Source organism: Epinephelus fuscoguttatus, linkage group LG16 (genome assembly GCF_011397635.1).
Source record: "Epinephelus fuscoguttatus linkage group LG16, E.fuscoguttatus.final_Chr_v1".
Taxonomy (NCBI): Eukaryota; Metazoa; Chordata; class Actinopteri; order Perciformes; family Serranidae; genus Epinephelus; species Epinephelus fuscoguttatus.
The window spans coordinates 42,472,223-42,497,827 of record NC_064767.1 but is presented as its reverse complement, the minus strand read 5'-3'; the positions used below and the strand labels follow the sequence as shown (position 1 = coordinate 42,497,827).

The window sequence follows — 25,605 nt, the reverse complement described above, 5'->3', positions numbered from 1 at the left end:
GTGGGGGTGTACAAAAGCTCTGTTTCTAACACTTACCAAGCACTTAACAAAAAGTACACAGCACTCACTCTATTTCCTCATTACTGGTGACACAGAAGGAAGTCTGAACCTTGTTTATCACCCACAAAGCGAGGTTGCACGGCGTCATTTTCTGAACAAAATAAAACAGGCTGCAGTGAGTCTCTCGATGAGATATTTCAAAATAGCAGGGTTGTGCATTTAGTTCTTCTAAAGGAAGTTCAGGGGTTTAGTGTTGCTGGAGCTCACAGGAACAACACTCCATGACACTTTTTTTTTTCTGAGTGAGGATTGGGGTCCTGGTCAAAATTAATATATATATATACCGTATTTTTCCAAATAGTAGCCCTCCTTTTATTTTCTAGTTACAGTCTACTAATAAAACTCTTCAGAGTACAAACAGTAGTTACATGAGCTTCAAAACCAGCCACAACCCTGACCAAGAGTAGCAGTCCGCTGTTCACTAATTAATGGACTGCAGTGTTCACAGCTCCACCTTTTAGTACAAGATCTGTGTGCTAGGTACCCCAACAGAGGGGTGACCAAAAATGTGATGGTACAGAACAATTCCATTGGTACCATCCACAACTTTTCACAGTGGAAATGGAAAAAAAAGCATACCAAACTGAACTTTACCGTACTGTACTGCTTGGCGGAAACAGTGCTAAACCTGTAAGGGTGGGACAAATGACACTTGTACCATCCTAGTTCCAGGAATCCTGTGATCTAATGTGCACCCCAATTTTTTGCCCATCTTCAACCTAAGTGGAGGTCTTAATCAATGGAAATAACCAGAAGCGCCTGTGGTGATGTTTGGGGCCTTTAAGTAAATCATTGATCATATGAATATTAGAAGTGCAGTGCTGTCATTGTTGACCATTGTTTCCCTCATTTTACTACAGCAACTATCAATGCCCAGAGTTCTCAAGAAGCCTCTCAGCTTAAAGTGATAGTTCAGGTTTTTGGACATGAAGTTGTGTGAAACACTGACCATCTGTAGCTCTGATGTGACGGTGTCACTACTCTCAACGAGCCTCCTGCTCTGAGAAATCGCCCGTAGCTTACCGGAGTTCTGAAGATGTACGGGGGACACGTAACCAAAAGGTTTTAAGCTACAAAAAAGTATGCATGTGTTTTGTTAGACTGTTTCAATAATTTTAAAACATCCCCGCATTACGTCAGACCTTGCTATCAATTGGGACTTTTTTCTGGCCAGTTTCACTCCGCCGTGCAGGCCTGCAAGACAGCACGGCAACAGAAATCAATAAGACAGTTCATCTCCACGCCGTGCAGGTGCGCAGGATAGCAATGGCTCTGTTTCCAACAGAGAACCAGTAGGCTATTATCAGTGAGGAAAAAGATGTACTAACCCTATATATACCTACTACTACAGCGCGAACACCGGCTCAGGCTCACGACACACCCTCGTCAGCTGCTGTAGGTAAACAGAGGAATACCAAAATGGTGCGAACAGCTGTGGGAATAAAAACATCGCCGGCTCCCAATTCCATCGGTTTCCTGTTACAGATGTAACCCGTATGCAACTTTGGCTTGTGTCAATTGGGATGAATCTCGCTACCAAGCCGGCGAGGGTGAAGCAACTGCGCGTATGTCAGGCTCACTTCAGCTGCCCACAGATCCCGACGGACAGAGAAAATGCAGTTTCCGCACTGCTGTGCCCAAAGAGAGATATATTACCTAATACCAGTCTATATAACGATGTATGTAACTGATTGTCTGTAAAACAAAATGTTTGATTGAACTAATAGCTTGTTGTGTTGTGGAGAGTACATTATATGCGGCCTCGTTTTACCGTAGGCATTTAGTTTATTATATTAGGCTAACTGCTAAATCCGTGACATGAGTAATCAATCACATAGAAATGTGAATTCATATGTGATTACGACCAGTCTCTGCTTTGTTCTGGTGGTGAGTTAGCCAAAGTTGCCTACAGGTTACATCTGTAACAGGAAACCGATGGAATTGGGAGCCAGTGATGTTTTTATTCCCACAGCTGGGGAAATCACAAGTTCGCACCATTCTGGTATTCCTCTGTTTACCTACACCTGTCGTGAGCCTGTAGCCTTCGCGCTGTAGTAGTAGGTATATATAGGGTTAGTACATCTTTTTCCTCACTAATAATAGCCTCCTGGTTCTCTGTTGGAAACAGCCGATGAAGTTTTTGTTAGCCGTTGCTATCCTGCACACCTGCATGGCGTGGTGATGAACTGTCTCATTGATTTCAGTTGCCGTGCTGTCTTGCGGGCCTGCACGGCGGAGTGATACTGGCCAGAAAAAAGTCCCAATTGATAGCAAGGTCTGACGTAATGCGGGGATTTTTTAAAATTATTGAAATAGTCTAACAAAACACATGCATACTTTTTTGTAGCGTAAAACCTTTTCGTTACGTGTCCCCCGTATATCTTCAGAACTACTTTTTCTCCGGTAAGCTATATGGGCGATTTCTCAGAGCAGGAGGCTCGTTGAGAGTAGTGACACCGTCACATCAGAGCTACAGATGGTCAGTGTTTCACACAACTACATGTCCAAAAACCTGAACTATCACTTTAATATTGAACTTTTGAAGATTAACTTTACACAGTTTGATATAATTTAGCAAAAAAAAAAAAAAAGTTAGCTGGGACAAAACGTGTTGAATTGCTGCACTTTTTAGGGTGATAATACATAATGAGAGTGTGAATTGGCAAATGGCTGGATTGCTGGATGAAAGGATAAAAATGTAGAATGCAAATGATTGTGTTTCATAAAAGACATAGTGATACTGCAATATTCTCATATGCACAGACACATATTCCATAGTAACTCATCATTCATCTCCTAATGTGTCTTTAAGGCCTGACAGCCGCAGTTATATGTGATATAGTCATATATTCATTAACACAGCACTGTCTAATATATGATATAGCCTTTATATATTATACAGTGCTAGGTGTTATTGAAGACAGCTTGTGCTTGGTGTCCCTTTCAGCCCACCCAGGCTGTTGTGTGCAGTGTAAACACTTATTACCTCCAGTCATTTCTGTGCAGTCTGTAATTTACAGGGTTACCACTCAATTTGTCTGCTTAGTTTTGAACATGCCCTTTGGATAAGGCCATATTTCAAACAGTTTCAGCCCTGCCATATGTGGGTATTATTGAGGACCTGATACATATTTTTATTCATACAGGTCTCTCCCCTAGCTAAGAAATTCCACAGCATGAATTCCAGGGTCCTTAATTACTAGACAAGGGTTTGAATTTTTTAATGTCCATAATGACTGATTGTGGTTGTTCATAGCAGATATCTATGTTTATATTCAAAGGAGCCAAAAGGCCCTTTAAAACAGCTTTTAGACTGTGAATAATATGAATTACAAACATTAGAATCAATTCAGTATTCAACTGGAATACCTCTACGATAAACATGTAATTGCCCAAAGAGGATTGTATGTACTACATCAAAGGTGGATATGTCAAATTTGAAATGAAAGGCTGTTGGCAAGTTTGTTAAACCCTTTCCCAATATGACATCTGTGTTCCCCCCCTCAGAGGAAGTGGAGTAGGGTCACATGTTTAACCCTTACTCAAATTTGTTGTATAACAGCGTAACTTAAAAAAGTCCATCTTAATGCTGCACTTACTGGGTCTCATTCATGAAAAGTGAGTAAATCTGTGTGTAGAATTGCACATAAAAGCCTACGCTACTAAAAACCTACTCCGGATTCAGGAACGCCGCGGGAAACTCAGATTTGATTGTAAATACGTGTGTATGATCATGAATGCCAATCCATCGTAAAGTGACAGCGCGCTCCCAGTAATCAGCAATTAGCATAAATCCCCGCCCATGAATAGCCAATGACCACCATATAAGGAGGTGTAGGTGCATCCTGTCGACCTGTCAGTCATGGCGCAAAGAAAGAAAGAGAGAGAAAGAAAAAAGAACTCCGAAGCGGAGATCGAAATAATTTTGGGTGAAGTGGACTTAAGAAAAAACATTTTATTTTCTTCAGTTACTAGTTTTGTGACAGGGACAGACAAACGAAGGCCTGGAGGGAGGTAACAGATGCTGTTAATGTTGTCTCCGTGGTACAAAGAACCATGTCAGAGGTGAAGCGTAAATGGTTTGATATGAAACTGGAGGCAAAGAAACGCATAATAGGCCTTGCGGGGTTATGAGCTACGAACTCCCACTGATTAGCTGAACATGTATCGATCTTTTTTATGAAGTAAAGATCGTGTAGTCCCCAGATGTCGGAACGAGATGAAACGATAACTGCATTCACCTTATGGCCTATAAGCACACACAAAAAATACAGCGGTCACCAAGCAAACAGAAGATTCATTTGTGGGGTTTTGAATGAGGTGGGAACGGCCGAAGGCCAAAGAGGCTGTGATCCGGCTGTCCTTATGGATATTTTTATTATCATCATTCAACATGTAGAAAGAACGTGTAATCTATTGAGTCGATTTACATAGATAATTCACAATCATGAACCTAATCTGGATCTTAAACCTGCTAATTGCCAACTAATTTAACTAAATGTGTTATATTTTTAATATTTTTGTCATGTTTAGATTACGTGTTTCAAAGGCATCTGTGTATTGTGTACATAACAGAGCCCAATACAAATTAAAATTGTAATTTCCAATAGTGACAAGCAATATTTATGTGCTTTACTACATTTACACAAGCACTACGAGTGGTCAGGACCAGGAGTAGATTTTGTTAGTAGCTACGAAAAAATCGGAGCTACTAAAATATTGATGAATGCGGACACGCACATAAATTTCCATCTGCGAACAGTTTACACACAAATTCCTTCTGCCCACATTTCATGAATGAGACCCAGTGTATCTCTCCTCAGGTTACCACAGTGCAAACCTTAAGGTCACAGTATCCTTTAAACAAACTTGTACAAAATGTCGTCAGACTACATCTAATGACAAAAGGCTCTCCAAACACCTTGTCTGTTATGTATTGCTTTGTAATAACACTGGGTCTTATTCATGAAATGTGAGCACAATGAATTTGTGTGTAAACTGTTCACAGAAGGAAATTTATGTATATTTTGGCCTTCATCAATATGTTAGTAGCTCTGGCTTAACATAGGTACGAACAAAATCTACACCTGTTTGTGACTGCTCGTAGTGCTTTTGTATAAATAAGGAATGCTCATAAATATTGCTTGTCATTATTAGAAATTACAATTTTAATTCATATTGTGCTGTTATGTTCACAATACACAGATGTCTTTGAAACACGTAAGTTACACATGACAAAATATTGGAAATATAACACATTTAGCTGAGTTGGCAATTAGCAGGTTTAAGCTTCAGATTAGGTTTCTTTAAAATGCGAATGAGTTATTTAAATTAACTTAATACATGTGTTTCTGACGTTTTTGGCATCCCATTTCCACTTGATTCAATTAGGAGAGAGAAAGTATAGCGATTTAACGCTTAATATAACACATACAGTACAGGCCAAAAGTTTGGACACACCTTCTCATTCAATGCGTTTTCTTTATTTTCATGACTATTTACATTGTAGATTCTCACTGAAGGCATCAAAACTATGAATGAACACATGTGGAGTTATGTACTTAACAAAAAAAAGGTGAAATAACTGAAAACACGTTTTATATTCTAGTTTCTTCAAAATAGCCACCCTTTGCTCTGATTACTGCTTTGCACACTCTTGGCATTCTCTCCATGAGCTTCAAGAGGTAGTCACCTGAAATGGTTTCCACTTCACAGGTGTGCCTTATCAGGGTTAATTAGTGGAATTTCTTGCTTTATCAATGGGGTTGGGACCATCAGTTGTGTTGTGCAGAAGTCAGGTTAATACACAGCCGACAGCCCTATTGGACAACTGTTAAAATTCATATTATGGCAAGAACCAATCAGCTAACTAAAGAAAAACGAGTGGCCATCATTACTTTAAGAAATGAAGGTCAGTCAGTCCGGAAAATTGCAAACACTTTAAATGTGTCCCCAAGTGGAGTCGCAAAAACCATCAAGCGCTACAACGAAACTGGCACACATGAGGACCGACCCAGGAAAGGAAGACCAAGAGTCACCTCTGCTTCTGAGGATAAGTTCATCCGAGTCACCAGCCTCAGAAATCGTTAACAGCAGCTCAGATCAGAGACCAGATGAATGCCACACAGAGTTCTAGCAGCAGGCCCATCTCTAGAACAACTGTTATGAGGAGACTGCGCGAATCAGGCCTTCATGGTCAAATAGCTGCTAGGAAATCACTGCTAAGGAGAGGCAACAAGCAGAAGAGATTTGTTTGGGCCAAGAAACACAAGGAATGGACATTAGACCAGTGGAAATCTGTGCTTTGGTCTGATGAGTCCAAATTTGAGATCTTTGGTTCCAACCGCCGTGTCTTTGTGAGACGCAGAAAAGGTGAACGGATGGATTCCACATGCCTGGTTCCCACTGTGAAGCATGGAGGAGGAGGTGTGATGGTGTGGGGGTGTTTTGCTGGTGACACTGTTGGGGATTTATTCAAAAATGAAGGCACACTGAACCAGCATGGCTACCACAGCATCCTGCAGCGACATGCCATCCCATCCGCTTTGCGTTTAGTTGGACGATCATTTATTTTTCAACAGGACAATGACCCCAAACACACCTCCAGGCTGTGTAAGAGCTATTTGACCAAGAAGGAGAGTGATGGAGTGCTGCGGCAGATGACCTAGCCTCCACAGTCACCGGACCTGAACCCAATTGAGATGGTTTGGGGTGAGCTGGACCGCAGAGTGAAGGCAAAGGGGCCAACAAGTGCTAAACACCTCTGGGAACTCCTTCAAGACTGTTGGAAAACCATTTCAGGTGACTACCTCTTGAAGCTCATCGAGAGAATGCCAAGAGTGTGCAAAGCAGTAATCAGAGCAAAGGGTGGCTATTTTGAAGAAACGAGAATATAAAACATGTTTTCAGTTATTTCACCTTTTTTTGTTAAGTACATAACTCCACATGTGTTCATTCATAGTTTTGATGCCTTCAGTGAGAATCTACAATGTAAATAGTCATGAAAATAAAGAAAACGCATTGAATGAGAAGGTGTGTCCAAACTTTTGGCCTGTACTGTACATCACCTCAGTTTGCTGTTGACTGCTTCAGTGAAGGCATCTAATTGTCTCCCTTCACAGAGAGGTCTCTCTATGATACAAGCAATGTACTTGTCTACAGCTGTGACTGGGAGAAGCCTCCTCCTGTAGCTGTTGTGGGTTTTTTTGTATGTGCTTATGCTTTTTTTTTTTTAAAGCTTTATAAAGAACCATTTTCATTTAACCTCTTGGATGGTTCTTACAACAGAGGAAATGGAGTTAACAGCATTCGTTACCTCCTTTCAGGCCTTTGATTTACCTGTCCCTGTCACACCACAATTAAGAAAATAAACTATTGTTTCTCAACTCCACTTCACCTAACATAACTTCAATCTCAGCATTAGAAAAGGTTTTTTTTGTTCTCTCTCTCTTTCTTTGATTACTGTATGTTCACTGGATGCACCTTTCCTTAGTAATTATCAATCAATCAATCAATTTTATTTATAAAGCCCAATATCACAAATCACAATTTGCCTCACAGGGCTTTACAGCATACAACATCCCTCTGTCCTTAGCACTCTCGCAGCAGATAAGGAAAAACTCCCCCCAAAAAAACCTTTAACGGGGAAAAAAATGGTAGACACCTCAGGAACAGCAACTGAGGAGGGTTCCCTCTTCCAGGACGGACAGACGTGCAATAGATGTCATACAGAACAGATCAACATGATAAATTAACAGTCATCCATATGACACAATTAGACAGAAAGAGAGGCAGAAACAGAGAGAGATGCAGGACAGACGGTGATGACAGTAGCTTACAACAATTAATTATTAATTATGAAAGTAATAATATTATAATTCTAATTATGGCAGTGAAAGTATATATTAATATCTGACAGTATACATATTTGACAATAACCATATGTGTATAATAACAGTAGAAGTATGACTAATGATAACAGCAGCAGGAGGCATCAGGCAGGACCACGGCAGCAGCACAACCACACACGTCACACTCTCCAGGCACCACTGCAATATAAGTTAACCCGCGAGACAGTGGCGCACAAAGGCTCTGGAGAAGAAACCAAGTTAGTGACATGCAGTACAGTCAAGTTAGCGAGATGCAGTAACAGTACATGAGTGTTAGCAAAGGTTTATCAAACCTTTGTCAAAAAGGAAAGTCTTAAGTCTAGTATTAAATGTGGAGACGGTGTCTGCCTCCCGGACTGCAACAGGAAGATGATTCCACAGGAGAGGAGCCTGATAGCTGAAGGCTCTGGCTCCTGATCTACTTTTGGTGACTTTAGGGACCACGAGTAACCCTGCATTCTCAGAGCGCAGTGTTCTGGTGGGATAATAGGGCACTATGAGCTCTCTACGATATGTCGGAGCCTGACCATTTAAAGCTTTGTAAATTAAGAGTAGGATTATAAATTCAATTCTGGATTTTACAGGGAGCCAGTGCAGAGAAGCTAAAACAAGAGAAATATGATCTCGTTTCTTAGTTTTGTTTCTGCTGTTATTTCACGTGCAGCTGCATTCTGAATTAGCTGGAGAATTTTTAAAGACTTATTAGAGCTATCTAATAATAGGGAGTTACAGTAATCCAGCCTAGAGGTAACAAAATTCACAAAAACAAACTTTAGTATGTAGAGATGATGCATCATTAATATGAACGAATTGAAAACGATCAGATGAATAAGATTTAAACCAGCTTAGTGCAGAACAGTTTTGGTCAATTAAGTGTTCCAGTCTTTGTAGCAGAATTTGATGGTCAATTGTGTCAAATGCCGCACTAAGATCTAATAAAACAAATGCAGAGACAAGTCCTTTGTCTGAAGCAATCAGAAGATTATTTGTAATGTGGGTATTATTATGACTGGGAGGAGTGGATTCATTTAGACTGACATATTCATCTTTACACAGCCAGGTTTCAGTAAGGCTGAGTAAATCAATATGATTATTATCACGTCCTATATGGTGGTCACATGGGTGAGGATGTATGCTAATTGCTGACTAGCTGGAGCGCACTGTCAATTTACCATTGATTGGCATTCATGATCAAATTCGAGTTTCCTGCAGTGTTCATGAATCCGGTGTAGATTTTTAGTACCAAGGATTTTTATGTGCAAATCTGCTCATACATCAACTAAGATATCATGAATGAGACCCATTGTATTGAATCATGTATTTATTTCCTTGAAAGCATTTGCAGTTGCTGTATGGGTAATAAGACAGCTGTATAAATTGGGCATGAATGTTGAATTGTCTGTCTCAAAAAGTTACAAAAACTGTTGGAACCCTGATTTAACCATCAGGAAGTGTGTGTCAAACACTTTTAGATAACCTGACAAACACTTTGTTTGAAGCATACTGAGGCCTTTAGCTCCCACTTAGCTCCACTTAACTTACACATATAGTAGCTCGCCTTATTCCTTTCACCAGCTCCCAGTCACTAGTCCTAAGGATGCTGCATGCCCCAGACCCTCTCCATGTCTCTAACACAGTTCCTCTCTCTCTTGTGTCTCTCTCCTCCATTCACAACTTGTTGCATGCAACTGTGTCTGCTGTGACTGACCCCAGGGCTTTAAAGGACAAGCAGGGGAGAAGGTAAGTTTAGGACTATGTGCCATAAGCAGCATTATGAAAAAAAAGTAGCAATTTAGCACCAGTCAAAGAAAATGTACAGCTATAAGTTTGTGGCTTTGCTTTGGTATCCTTTGTTAATTTGTTCATATATGCTCACACCAGTCCGCTTGCATCAGCGTGAATAGGATGAGTTGTAGAAGGACATTGAAATATAAATAGGGGGCTCAGTTGAGATATTGCTAAAATGTGATTTGGTGGTGGTTAGAAGGGCAGAGCTATGTACTGTACTGTGTGTACAGGTAGTATGTGATTTATATCAAGTACTCAGGTCTGTATTTTCAAACAGCATGAGGGTCACATTCTGTAAATGGTTTCCCACCCTGGTTGGATTACCTGAACTCTTACCCCATGAAACACAATAGTAGCGATTTGTCATATAAGCGCCTGGAAGTTCAAATTTAAGACTACCCAAAGAAAGTGTAGAAAGATGCCACAACAGTGTACACCAGGAGCTTCTCCAAGAAAACTTAGAATAACTAGAGTAATATATTGAGATAAATAAATGTCGTTACTAGTGCGTTGCACAACCCTTAAATCTTAGCTCTCTGTCTCATAGAAGTTACTGTGAATATAAGTTGCCAGCTGGGACAGAAAAGATTGATGCTGGCCTCAATGGTGGAAATTAAATGTAAAACAAATTTTACTGTGGGTTCTGATATCCACTTGACTTAATGACTTGCAAAAGTGTGTCAACAGAGATGATAAACATGCAGTAAATCTGTTAATGTCAACAGTAAAGAAAGAAAATCAAAATGATCACTTTTATTCAACTTAGTGTCACGAACTCTAACCACTAAGAGTATGTGAAGTCTGCTGCAGTTTGGTGAAGGTTGATTTGAACTTCATCAATGAAAATATGGAAATAAAATTAAGTTACATGCAAAGCTGCTCACAAGTAACACTCAAAGGTGCCCTATGGAGTTTTTGATCACCTTTTTAGAGAAGAATTTGTTGTTAATGACTTGCCTGGTTAAATAAAGGTTAAAAAAAATGTTTAAAATAATCAATCAATCAATCAGTCAGTCAGTCCAATCAATCAGTCTTTTATTTGTCACATGGAATTATACAAAGTACAATGCTACTTTAATTTGTAAACTGTAATTTATTCTTTTTTACATCTTCTTACATCGTTGGTTGCTGCTTTTATAATTGTCCATATTTCCAAGTGGTTCTGGAAATCCAGGGTTTCTGGTTGTGGAATGATTTAACTGTCCACACATCCTGACCTCAACAAGATGACCCCATGGTCGCTCCTTAAACAGGCAACATGCACCAGGAGATACACACTCTTTAACATCCTGTAGGGGGTGTGTTGGAAGGTTTTCATTTAACAAGTTAGCATGGGTATGATTTTCAACAAAAGGTATTGACAAAAGCTGAGATAAATAAGCTTGTAGCAGCATACTTCGTGGAGGAAATGTTGCCTCTTTCAACAGTGGAATCACCGTCTTTCCGAAACATACTGAGCAAAATACAGGATTGGTTCAGGTTATTTTTCATCGTTTCGTCAGCCTGATCAGAAAACATCATGGCCGCCAGTGGTGGAGAACCTGCTTCCTTGGGGGTAAGTAATCATATATTAGTCAATTGATTGATTGATTGATTGATTGATTGACTGATTGGTTGATTGATTGAATCAATCAATCAATCAATTTTATTTATAAAGCCCAATATCACAAATCACAATTTGCCACACAGGGCTTTACAGCATACGACATCCCTCTGTCCTTTGGACCCTCACAGCGCATAAGGAAAAACTCCCCCAAAAAAAACCTTTAACGAAAAAAAAATGGTAGAAACTTCAGGAAGAGCAACTGAGGAGGGATCCCTCTTCCAATACGGACAGACGTGCAATAGATGTTAACTTCTTTTTAAGAGGAGCTACAGAGTCAAGTGTTGTTCGCAGTGAGCCTACGACGCTATCGACAAGATGATCAATCCGGGAGAGGTTAAAGTCGGCACGGGAAACCTCTGTTACTGAAGGACTTGGTATTGAATTTAACGACGGAGTAATCATTTCCTTAAATTTTGCAGCAGCACTATCTGATAAACATCTAGTATAGTAACTGTTGCTGAGTGGCGTGTAATCGAGTAAAAAGAAATCAAAAGTAATCAAATAATGACCCGATAGCGTATAGCGTAAGTATTAGTCATACTTATTTTATATAATTATATTATTATATTTTATATAAATTCCTAAAATTAATTAGGACATTTGTCTCAACATTCTGATGAAGAAAAAATGTTCCAACTGTGTTTGTGGTGTTACTTAGCAGCTTTTGAAATGTATGTATTCCCTGAGATACGTTGCCAGACAGCACAGGAATGAGAGTGATAGAGGAGATCCCTGCCAGTTCTTCTGACTCTGAGTCAAACAGTGATGAAGATCAGGAAGTAATTTTCAGCCAGCATGAGATAGAGGCAGTGAATGAAGGCGGTTCTGATGAGGAGGATGAAGAGTTGGATCGCAGTACAAAGTCCAAACAAGCCAAGGGATTCAGGTGACAGTAGTTTTATTTAGGGACACTTACATATGCAGTCCATACAAATGTATGTATGTCGTAGTTGATGTAAGGTGAAAAAACACAAACCTTCTGTATGGTTGTGATATTTACTGAAAGTAGCATGCCGCTAACCAGCTAAATTCAGTCCATACTTGCTAATGAGACCACTTTGTACAAATAGCACAACACAGTTATGTATATATTATGTATATATTTTTGTTTGTTTTTTACAGCTGGTGTAAGAAACGGTTTGAGCACCAGTCAACTGCAGCTGCCAGTGAATTCAGCACACGCGATGAGCTGTTTTCTCCTTGTACTTTGCCCAATTCTTTGATGATGATCTGTTCCAGGATATTGCTGAACCGACAAATCTCTACAGCTGTCAATTGATTAGAGCCAGCATTAACACCACTGGATGAGATCAAGTCATTTGTCAGGTTTAATGCCTCTCATGATTCATCCACTTTCAGGACAATCAGACATCAGACCCAACCCAAGATCAGCTCTGCAAAGTGACACCAGTGCTGGAGCGCATAAGAAAGAAGTGTCTGGAAATTGAGAGTGAGAACAAGTTCTCAATAAATGAAATGATGGTCCCTTACAAGAGAAAAAAGGCTGGGTCTCTCCAACAGTATCTTCCGAGCAAACCTCACCATTGGGGCTTCAAGATCTTCGTTCGAGCAGGCGTTTCTGGGATAGTGTATGATTTCCTGACATACACTGGAAAGAGCACATTTGGTACAGGCCAGGGTCCAGCCAAAGAACTTGGAGTTGGAGCCAATGTTGTCATTCAACTCTGCAAGACCATCAAGAACCCATCAGAGTGTGTTGTCTACTTTGGCAATTTTTTCACCTCCCTACCACTCATTGTGCATCTGAAGGAGTCCCTTGGTTTGCGAAGTCTGGGAACCATCCGCAAGAACAGGCTTAAGGGATGCACCCTTGAGGATGACCATGCTCTGCTGAGGCAAGGAAGGGGCAGCTATGACTACAGGGTGGATAATGAGGCAGAAGTGGCTGTTGTAAAATGCTCTGATAACAAAGTTGTCACCTTAGCTAGCTCCTGTGCTGCAATCAGCCCTCTCAAGGAAGTCGGGCATTTCTCCAGAGAGGAGAGATATAGAGTTGCTGTTCCCTGTCCAAACATTGTGTCACAGTACAATGTCCACATGGGAGGAGTTGACCTTGCTGACATGATGGTGGCCTTGTACCGCACCCCTGCAAAGTCCCACCGGTGGTACCTGTGCCTCTTTTGGCAAATGGCTGATATAGCCATCAACAATGGACGGCAGCTGTATCACTGAGATGCCAAAAGTATTGGTGTGCAAAAGCACAAAAAGCTCAAGGAATTCAGGCTGGAGGTTGCAGACGCCATTATCCACAGTGGAAAGAAGAAGGGAATGCCTTCCCCACCAGATGCATCCAAAGGCCAACAACCCCAAGACCCATGGTTGATCAAGTGGATCACTTCCCGGCTTTCACAGACAAGAGAAGGTGCAGGCTTTGCCCAGAAGGACAGACAACAATCTACTGCACAAAATGTGGTGTTCGTCTGTGCATTGTCACCGGGAAAAACCCACGCAACTGCTTCCAAGCGTTCCACAAAACAATGAAATATAGACAGAGGAAATGAGGGGCATTGTTCATAGAGTTCCCACCATTATGGAAAACCTGGACCCCTAAAACTTTCTCCAGTGTTCAGTTGTGTATGCATCATTTGAGAAAATGAAATTGCTATATTGTTTTGTTTTTTATGTAAGCTTCAGTGCACAAAAAGTTCAGTATGTTCATCATGAAATGTTCTGTTTTTGTGTCACTTTTTTATGAGATTGCTTTGTTATGAGCTTACTAAACTGGATTGATAAAAATGAATAAAATCAATTTTAAAAGTACTATGTGTAATGTAAATGACCAAGGAATACAACAATGTATCATTTATCTTCATCAAATTGAACATTAGTATGTTTATCATTTGGACTACATCTTAATAGGGCAACGTATCCTGGGAGGTACAACTCATAAAATCCAAAATATTGAATATACATATATATATATTGAATGGGGCGGCACGGTGGTGTGGTGGTTAGCACTCTCGCCTCACAGCAAGAGGGTTGCCGGTTCGATCCCGGGCGTGGGAGCCCTTCTGTGCGGAGTTTGCATGTTCTCCCCGTGTCAGCGTGGGTTCTCTCCGGGCACTCCGGCTTCCTCCCACAGTCCAAAGACATGCAGATTGGGGACTAGGTTAATTGATAACTCTAAATTGACCGTAGGTGTGAATGTGAGCGTGAATGGTTGTTTGTCTCTACGTGTCAGCCCTGCGATAGTCTGGCGACCTGTCCAGGGTGTACCCTGCCTCTTGCCCAATGTCAGCTGGGATAGGCTCCAGCCCCCCCGCGACCCTCAAGAGGATGAAGCGGTTAGAAGATGAATGAATGAATGAATATATTGAATGTGGAAATATTTTTGTTAGGGCCTAAAGTGATGAGTAATAACAAATTATTTTTTGCAACTTATTTTTCACTCCTGCATGTTTTAGGGTTCAACACGGGCCTTATTCACCATAAAGCACACTCTCCTTCTCTCATCAGAGTCCACTGCACTGTTGGATCAGCACGTAGAAAAAGAGTCCCCTGGTTGAGTCGCACTGTCCAGGAAGTAGCCAAGTTTCAGGGAATAAAAGGATATTACAGTTACTGATATCCCGATGGAAACTGGGGTGGCACAGAGGCCATCCAGTTTATTTCCAATGCATGTACAATGGCTAGCAGGATGGTAGTTTAGCTGGTGCTCTTCTCTTTCTTTTCTTGATGTTAACTGAAGTTTACATTTGAAAACCTTGACCTAGCTTCTATACAGCTATCTAGAAGTATGCAGGAGTGTTCACAGAGTGGTGAGTTGCTTTCCACATCCAACGCCAACCACAAAAAGCAAAAACAAGACTTGCAAAATAGACGTAAGAGCCTAAATATAGTCCAGATTTAGTGGAGCTGACAGAGAGGCGACTGAAAGTGTCTGCACTTATGTCATTAATAAATATAAAAAAGACACTTTTTACTACTATAGAGCAGTTTTTAGGAGTGACTCCCTGTTGTGTTTGTCCTTGTGCATGCATAGATGCATGTGCATGATAAATAGCAATGGTTTCACATTGTTCCACTGATCAGCAAGTGGCAGCAACATGCCAAGAAATATAGTAATAAGCAAAAGAACCCAGGGAATAGTAGCTAATAAATATGGATGTAATTTCTCAGTTTTGTATGTTTGATGAGGAAGGAACTGCATTCTGCATGTTTGCTGGACCTCAAGGATTCAAAGATTTTAATGAAAACACTGAATGCAAACAGAAACTTTGTTGTGCGATGTGATACGATGCCATGTATCAGGACAGACTGATGTATAAAAACATTTTTTAAGCCTATTGTGTTTAAATGGAGGGACTGTGAATTGCCTGTTGGAGGGCAGAAGTTGGTATTCTCCATTTAGAACATGCGAGGGGTCAGCAGAAATGCTGTAAGCAAGTCTGAGCATGCTCTGTTTGTGGGCAGCCTGAAAAAAGTGTGCAACAGGTTGGCCAATAATCTTTGTATAAATTGCGTTGATTGTACAATTTAGTTTTAAGTTTCACAGATAGGCAGCTGAGTCAGGCTGTACAGTACAGCTTGACACTCTAAATCACTGATTAGGGTAGGTAGGGTGGCATCTATCATGACTCCCACATATTTGTATGAACATAGTTGTTTAATTTCTACACCGTGAATTTTCACTGGAGACAACTGAAAGTCACCCCGATATCAGACTGAAGCTGAAAGTCACCCCAATATCAGACCACTCTCTTATTTATACTGTAAGGAAAACTGTTAAAGCCTCGGGAAGCCACATTCTCCACTTCATCTCAAAAATAACAAATTCTAAACTGTCACAATTTAATGCTGAAATTAGAGACATTGATTGGAGCAATGACTTATCATCCAAAAACCCAGAACAAATCCTCTATCAGTTTTATCACAAAGTGGTATCCACTCGCAAAAAATATACCACTGCTAACAGTATACAATCCTGACAGTCCAAATTACCATGGTTACAATATGAAATTCTGCAACTATTAAAACTGAAGACTCTCTCCCTCAATTTATATCGATTGTCAAAAACTTTAGAAAGTAAAACACGATTCATAGAGATCAGAAAAAAATGCAGTACTGAACTGCACAAAGCCAAGGCTGCCTACTTCAAAACACAAATCATCCAAACTGCTTCAAAACCCAAAACACTATGGCAGACCCTCAAAGTTATCACTGGTGAATATGAAAAGAATAAAAACAACAACATTTAAATTTCTGTACAAGGCACCATTATTACTGAAACTAAAAAGATTTCAAGTGCTTTCAATGATTATTTTGTTACATCTGCTAAAGAACTAGCATCTCACTTTGATTCTCCATCACATACCACGCCTGTTTTTTCTTCTACATCCTCCCAGTTTTCCTTATCTGAGGTTACACAGCATGAAATGTTTAACATTTTTAACATTTTGAACTCTTTGAAACATCTCGTGGTTGTGATATTTATGGTTTAAACATGGATTTCTTAAATACTCATGTCGACAGCCTTATACCTCTTCTCCACCGCCATTTTTGTTGACTTCAGCAAAGCATTTGATACTGTGAATCATCAGATTCTGCTGAATAAATCAAGCTCATTTCAACCCCCCATCTGATCTGAACCACTTACATGAGAAAACAGAATATATTTATTTTCATTCCCCTAAAAAAACAATATCTATGTCTGGCCCTGTTCAGTTTTCAAATCAAACACTAACCATCACAGAAACCTACAAATATCTTGGAGTATATCTTGACTCACATCTCACTTATTGACACCACATTCAGAACCTAACTATGAAGCTCAACCAGAAACTGTACGTCCATAACAAGATCAGACCATATCTCACCCCTGCTGTTTCAGACACATACCTACATGCAATCATTCTCTCGAATATGTCCTACTGTCTCCCCTTATGGTCCCTCACCACCAAGGAAGACATTTTTTTTAAAAATATATATATACTTTATTAATCCCCCTGAGGGAAAATTCAATTTTTTCACTCTTTTTGTCATTAACACACAGGTCCGAAAGACACACACATGCACAAACAGGACCTATACATTGAACCCATAGCAAGAATGGGAACTGCCCATTGGTCCGACAGCCCATTGGTCCGACCATATGACCATCGTTCTGAAGTCCGTTCCGAAATCATCATGATGCCCTGTGGTTAAGGTCTGGTTAGGTTTAGGCACAAAAACCACTTGGTTAGGGTTAGGAAAAGATCATGGTGTGGGTTAAAATGAAAAAGAAATTGACAAACACATAAGCTGTGAGCCTGCTTCGCCTTAAGCCTTTCCCAGCTGACCCAGAGCCGGTCGCGGCGCACCATCGAGGTAGAAATACACCCACAGTGGAGCACAGTGGACAGTTGGACTAATGGGATGTCGGACCAATGACATGGACCCAGCAAGAATATACAAGAGAGCTTACAAGATCCATGGTCACTGCATCGCACTCTCCCATTCTAATGCCCTGACTTTTCAAAACTACATAAATAATCAAGCCATTAAAGTTTTTTTTTCAGATCCTACACAACAACTCCATTTCCACACTTACTGCACTACTTCAAAGTCACAACACAAGACAGCAACACATCACTAGATCAGTCTCACATGCACTTATTCCTGTACCACCTTACAAAAACAATTACAGACAGAGATCATTTTGTCACACTCACACTAGGTTTTGGAACGAGATTCCACACTACATCAGAGCAATACCCTCTTTTACACATTTCAAACATGCATTTAAACACTATCTGATGGAAGGACAGACCTGCAACAACTGACTTAAATCCCATAACCCATTTTACTCACTCCATTTCAGTCTGCTACTCTGCAATGTCTATGTAGCTGCCTACACTTTGTTGTTTTGCCTCTGCTGATTATTTCTGTTTGTATTTTATATTGTAATGTGTTTTTGTTGCATAACAGGAACCTGCTGGAAACCAGTTTTTAACTGAGTCAGGCCAGTTTTAACTGTAAGACACAATGTTACTTTTGATTCCTTTCCTGTATAAATAAATAAATAAATAATGAAAACTGGGTTCATTACTGTCAGTCAACAGAGATAGTAAAGTAGAAACATCAGAATATTTCAAAGGAAACTGGTTGGGCACACTGGTGGTACAGTCTACAGTGTACAATATAATCAACACAGGTGAGCTGATGCAAGAAAACAAGAAGCAAACTCCATGGGGCATGCTTTAAAGTACAATAAACATTTTTGTTCTTTGTACTCACTGACCATATTTCCCAAAATGCTGAGCAAGTTCTTTTCAGCTACACAGATAAATATTTTTCATATGAAAATTGACCGGACTGAGCATTTGTGTAGCCTTCTGTGAAACTCTGTGTTCCCCGTCAGCTCTACAAAGCTCACTTTTTGTTTTCCAGCCAGTAACTTTCCTTCTCATCAATTTTGTATTTAGTAATAGCACCTGCAAATAGCACTCAGACAACTAGATGGTGAAGAAAGTGTAATATTTAACAGCTAATGAGCCAGATCATTTTCTCAGAATAGGCGGAGACCAAAACAGAGCTAAAGAGCAGAGCATTCATATGCTGGCCAGACCACAATGGAATGATAACGTTGGCCTGTGTTCACTGGATGTGTCAAGAGGAAACTGTTTGCTAACAGAAACATGTTCATCATTGCATGATGTTGTGTCCTCACCATTTCCCACAGCCCCTTAGGTTGGCAAAAAAAGGGAAAATAAAAAATGAATGGAGCTTTAAAACGGCCTGTGCCTGTTGGATTTGAATGCTCTCTAAAACTGGCTCTCCACATTTGCTAAAGCAATCATAGCTATCTATCAGCTGTATCAAAGCCAGAAACAGCAGATTTACAGATTTGTTCTCATGAAATACAACATGATTTGTGATGTGTAGGGCTGAATGTGAAACCAAAAAGGGAAACACTCAGCACATTCTCAACTGTAATATCAGAATGACAAGTGTAGCGATTAGCCAAGCATATTGAATATTGTCATTCAGCCAAAACAAAGTACTTTCAGCCCCAGTCTGACTTGTGAGAAAACAGAAATAGTAACCTGACAAGCAGACAATGTAGTGGTTGCTTTTTAGATTTTTTTTTTTTCCTTTTTACTCCTAGGCAGGGAACTAATTGTAATAGTGCAATCAGGATTGGTCCCATGTGTGTTTAGTTTCTTAGAGTAGCTGCCAGGACAGAGAGGATGAAGAAATGCAGGAATTATACCTAGCAGGATTGGCTGTGGATCATCTATTAAAGGGAAGCATCTTCCACAGGACAGGGAGAGTGAGGCAGGCACAACGAGGAGAAGTGAAGACAAGCTTTTCCAGAACACTGCACTTTTCAAACGAATGGCTTCTGTGGGTTATGTGGGAGGTTGTTTGGGGCAAGAGACTGGAAAACTGAAACAGACATACAGTAGAGAAAAAAAGCCCCGGAAGGACGTGATGGATTGGTGTTGCAAAAGAACCACAGCAGATGAACACTCTACTCTTTATGGGCTCAAGATTTAATTTAGAAGGAAATGAGATCTACTATGGCTGCCCCATAAAATTCGAAGTTTCAAAGCTTCGTTCGATGGCACGGGATTCGATTGTGGGAAAAAAAAATTCGAAGCTTCGGTGCTTTTTTTTTCCGTTTTTTGGGGGGAGGCCTTAAATGCAACACTAACCCCGTCAACGAGCCATGAGCGCACTCAGAGACATCAGAACTCTGACATTAGAACCTTGGATTTGCGTCCAAACTCCTGGTTGGTGGTTAGGTTTAGGTAACAGAAGTACTTTGGTTAAGGTGAGGGGAAAATCCTGATTTCAAATCAATGTTAATAAAAATGTAATAACAAAATAAGATATTGCAGTAGTTACTATGAGTGGTTAATGTTTTTGCAGAATGGCTATTCAGTTCAGTATTCAGTGTTCAGTATTTAGTAACTTACCAAGTAGATTTGGCCACTTATCCAGATTGTATCAATAGAAAGAATAATTCACTCTGCATTATGTTTCCCTCAAACATATTTTGTTGTTTGAAGTTGTATATAAATGGAATTTCTAGGTCATGGGGCTGATTGATTAATAGTCTTCAGAGTCCAAACAAGCAGAGACCTATTAGCTGTATCACACTACTTTTATTTAACCCTGTCCTGCTGGGGTGTCGATTGTCCTGCCTGGGTGTCGATGACCAGAGACGAAATTAAAACTTCTTTCATGTACTCTCATCAAGTTTGGGGACTTGTGGGACACAGACTGAAAAACAATGGTCAAAACCAATGTAGCAAATGCTGAGATATATTGTCATTTATTCCCTTGTACAGGTTAAACTCCAAATATTCAGGATGCTACATTTTCCATAATGCAATTTATAGCCACTTTTGTTCAAATCTCTCTGCCTAAAAATGCCTTCATCTTTCAGGCTCCAATTTATAACCTAGGTTAATAAATTTTTTGTCTGTAAATCCCAGATGAGATAACCCAGATTACATCATTGTGACAGTAGGCTATCTAGGTTATTTTATTACACCAAGGCTACAACAGTTTTCACAGGCTGAATAGGAGAGTGCTCCACACTGTCTCTATAAAGAGATATCTGACTAAATATACATAAACTGTAGGCAATGGTACAAGATTTTCAGATCAAAAGCATTCTGTTTTCTGTTCAAGTAGTATTGACTAGCATTGACTAAGTGGCAGGTAAAAGTCTGTGTGGATAATAAAAGTGGTGGTACGCAGTGGCCGAAATCTCAGAACCCATCGTTTTTTGTCTGTCACCGATTTAGCTTTTTATTAACTTTATTTAATTGCATCTGCATACTAGGGCATTAACAGAAAAGTCGATTTGTCGACGTGTCGACGTCAGTGGCACAAGTCGACACCCCCTGGGAGGAGTCGACAGGTCGTGTATTTTTTTCCTCTCTCTCTCTGTGTGCTTGTGTACGGAATGCAATTGCTGCCTCTGATTAGCTTACGCTGATACTTTATCCTTGACTTAACCAATAGTCATAATCACTTCATAAAAAGGGCGGTAACGTTACTTGGCGCGTAGAGGGGAAATTAACACAAGACCACAACAAGACAAGAGACATGGCTGCAGAGAACGTAGAAGGTGATAGGCCTGAGAAAATGCCTGAAGGCCCGAACATACTCGGGCGGAACATACGCGGAACGGACTCCACGGAGGTCTGCGCGGACTCAAAGCGGACGTCCGCAAGCCCTGTGCCCTATTCTTGGCTTACTAGCATGTAAAAGCAGCAGCAGTTGAAGCCCAGGTAAAACAAACAAACAAACAAATGTGCTTTTAGTTTGTCATACCACTGAGGAATGTGCTATTAGGTGCCCAGCCAAATTTAAATGATTAAAAAAATTGCCAAATACATAAAGTTAGGTCTCAAAATTGTGGGTGTCTCTGCTGAAGGTCAGTCTTGCTGGTCAATATGGCAGTGACATTGATGTATATTAGCAATGAGCTGAAGCCGAGTAAGCCAAGATACCTTTAAGAAACACTGCATGAAATAGTCCACCTTCCACCTTTTCTTCCCTTCTCTGTCACTTTCTCTCTCTCTTTCAATCACACACACAGAGATCTGCCACAGGACTTGGTCCTTGTCTCTAATCATCTGTCATCATCATTAATAGCTAGCTAACAAACTGTATGTGGTAAGTACTGTTGTGTTCACACTATGGGCAGCAATGCAACAGCATGATCAGCTACATTACTGCAGAGTTGCTGCATGTGCTGATGTGTTGCTCAAACATCCGTTAGTGTAGTTACATTGTCATAGGCCTGTGTGTGTCTGGTACTTGCCACCTCGATTAAACGACATCTTAAGTTTGTATTTGGTCATAAAAATATCTGTGCTTAGGATCAATGTGTGAGCCCCATTTTTTAAATTACATTTTACTGCCCCATTGCACCGCAATGCACAGAAAGCTAGCAAAGGGTCAGCTAACTAAGCTAGATAACACAGTACCACAACTAGAGACAAAAACATATGACTGGTGACACTTCTCCACATCATTGAAGCATTGAAAAAAGTTGAGGCCAACTCAACTTTTGTTTGTCATCAGCAGCACCAAGTGTCAAGCGTTCGTTCATGTCTCCGGCTTCTGTTAAAAAAGTAATTGTAGCCTGTTGCTGTGTCGCTCATAGTGTGAACACAGCGTAAAGCCTGATTTATGGTCCTGCGTTGAATCGACGACGTCGCTACGTCGTAGGGTACATGGCTACGCAGAAGGCTCGCCTGACGTGCACCTCCCCAAAAATATAACTACACGTCGAGGCGACGCAGACCCAGCGCAAACCGGCAGGGCTGTGATTGGTTTGCTTGGTAGCAACGCATTTCCGGTTCCGTATATCCAGATTCCGCCATCCCCACCATCTTTAAACATCTTGTTGTTGAGCATGGATCAAGTCGAAGAGCGACTCATTGAGGAGGTTAGAAAATATGAACACCTCTACAACTCCTCATCACCGCACAATAAAGACTGCCAGATGGCACAAAATTCTTGGAGGCAGATATCAAGTAACATTGGCCTGGACGTGGCGGGCTGCTTAAAAAGATGGAAAAACAGTCAAAAGTCAGCCATCCCTGCTGCCCTCAGCGCCCCCGCTGCCCTCGACGTCCCCACTGCTGTCCCCGCTGTCATCTCCTGTGTCACGGATGGGACAGAAAAGGAAGCGCAGGGACCAGGACGAGCTGTTTATGAAGCATCTGTCTGAGTTTCATGACAAGCGGTTGGAACTGCACCAGAGGTTGGCACAGGACACCAGGGATGAGTGCTCCAGGTTTGGGGAGACTGTGGCTGATTTTCTCAGGAGGGTGCCTGATGAGAAGCGGCCTGACGCCATGTTTAAAGTCCTCCAGCTACTGCATGACAGCAGTGAACTTTAAGAAAAAAGTGCTCTTTTCTTTGTGTGTGTGTTTGTGTGATTTTTTTGGTTGTATTTTAATTTGGTTTCCATTTTTGCACAATGTAGATAGTTGTCCTTATCTCATTTGTTAATTTGTTATGTTAATGCACCTTTCTAATTTTACATCTACTTTTCTTGCACTGGACCATTGCACATATACTGAAGTTTATACTTTACAAGTTTGTTGTCACTGCAATAAAGTCCACTTTGAATGTGATTCTGACTTTGAGAATTTCATGTATTTGTATTTTCATCAATTATTAGGTAAATGATAATATAGTCCAGTGTGTGTGTGTGTGTGTGTGTGTGTGTGTATATATATATATATATATATATACAGTACAGGCCAAAAGTTTGGACACACCTTCTCATTCAATGCGTTTTCTTTATTTTCATGACTATTTACATTGTAGATTCTCACTGAAGGCATCAAAACTATGAATGAACACATGTGGAGTTATGTACTTAACAAAAAAGGTGAAATAACTGAAAACATGTTTTATATTCTAGTTTCTTCAAAATAGCCACCCTTTGCTCTGATTACTGCTTTGCACACTCTTGGCATTCTCTCCATGAGCTTCAAGAGGTAGTCACCTGAAATGGTTTCCACTTCACAGGTGTGCCTTATCAGGGTTAATTAGTGGAATTTCTTGCTTTATCAATGGGGTTGGGACCATCAGTTGTGTTGTGCAGAAGTCAGGTTAATACACAGCCGACAGCCCTATTGGACAACTGTTAAAATTCATATTATGGCAAGAACCAATCAGCTAACTAAAGAAAACGAGTGGCCATCATTACTTTAAGAAATGAAGGTCAGTCAGTCCGAAAATTGCAAAAACTTTAAATGTGTCCCCAAGTGGAGTCGCAAAACCATCAAGCGCTACAACGAAACTGGCACACATGAGGACCGACCCAGGAAAGGAAGACCAAGAGTCACCTCTGCTTCTGAGGATAAGTTCATCCGAGTCACCAGCCTCAGAAATCGTTAACAGCAGCTCAGATCAGAGACCAGATGAATGCCACACAGAGTTCTAGCAGCAGACCCATCTCTAGAACAACTGTTAAGAGGAGACTGCGCGAATCAGGCCTTCATGGTCAAATAGCTGCTAGGAAACCACTGCTAAGGAGGCAACAAGCAGAAGAGATTTGTTTGGGCCAAGAAACACAAGGAATGGACATTAGACCAGTGGAAATCTGTGCTTTGGTCTGATGAGTCCAAATTTGAGATCTTTGGTTCCAACCGCCGTGTCTTTGTGAGACGCAGAAAAGGTGAACGGATGGATTCCACATGCCTGGTTCCCACTGTGAAGCATGGAGGAGGAGGTGTGATGGTGTGGGGGTGTTTTGCTGGTGACACTGTTGGGGATTTATTCAAAAATGAAGGCACACTGAACCAGCATGGCTACCACAGCATCCTGCAGCGACATGCCATCCCATCCGCTTTGCGTTTAGTTGGACGATCATTTATTTTTCAACAGGACAATGACCCCAAACACACCTCCAGACTGTGTAAGAGCTATTTGACCAAGAAGGAGAGTGATGGAGTGCTGCGGCAGATGACCTAGCCTCCACAGTCACCGGACCTGAACCCAATCGAGATGGTTTGGGGTGAGCTGGACCGCAGAGTGAAGGCAAAGGGGCCAACAAGTGCTAAACACCTCTGGGAACTCCTTCAAGACTGTTGGAAAACCATTTCAGGTGACTACCTCTTGAAGCTCATCGAGAGAATGCCAAGAGTGTGCAAAGCAGTAATCAGAGCAAAGGGTGGCTATTTTGAAGAAACGAGAATATAAAACATGTTTTCAGTTATTTCACCTTTTTTTGTTAAGTACATAACTCCACATGTGTTCATTCATAGTTTTGATGCCTTCAGTGAGAATCTACAATGTAAATAGTCATGAAAATAAAGAAAACGCATTGAATGAGAAGGTGTGTCCAAACTTTTGGCCTGTACTGTATATATATACACACACACACACAAAAATATTGCAATAATCTATTAGTGTAAAACAAAACAAGTGAACACTAATAAACATGAATTATATATGTAAAATATATATGTATAAATATTCACCTGTTTTAATGCAAGTTACACTTTATACTTGTACATTAATGTACCAGTCTTGCACTGTTTTAGTTCATATAATAGTTTAATATATAGTTTCTTTTTTATATACACACCTATATAGGTATATTAATAGGTTAACTTGTTATATTTGAGTTTTTATTAATGTTGGATTTTTGCCCTTTTGTACTTCCTGCACATTACCAAATTTATGGGAAAAAACCAAGTTCATTTCACAACTGAAATTTATTCACACTCACATGGTAGCCCTGGTTCTGAAAACCAGGGCTCCAGAATAACTTCTTTC

General features: G+C 40.5%; 1 protein-coding gene across 3 annotated transcripts in view; it reads left to right on the top strand.

Annotated features, from left to right (window-relative positions):
* The window catches only part of col13a1 (collagen, type XIII, alpha 1), a 200,598-nt gene that overhangs the window by 24,772 nt on the left and 150,221 nt on the right, over positions 1-25,605 (top strand). For all 3 annotated transcript variants that reach the window (XM_049601203.1, XM_049601202.1, XM_049601204.1), the window contains exon 4: positions 9,663-9,689. In XM_049601203.1, coding sequence (XP_049457160.1) covers positions 9,663-9,689 — 27 coding nt within the window. The remainder of the gene's footprint in view (positions 1-9,662; positions 9,690-25,605) is intronic.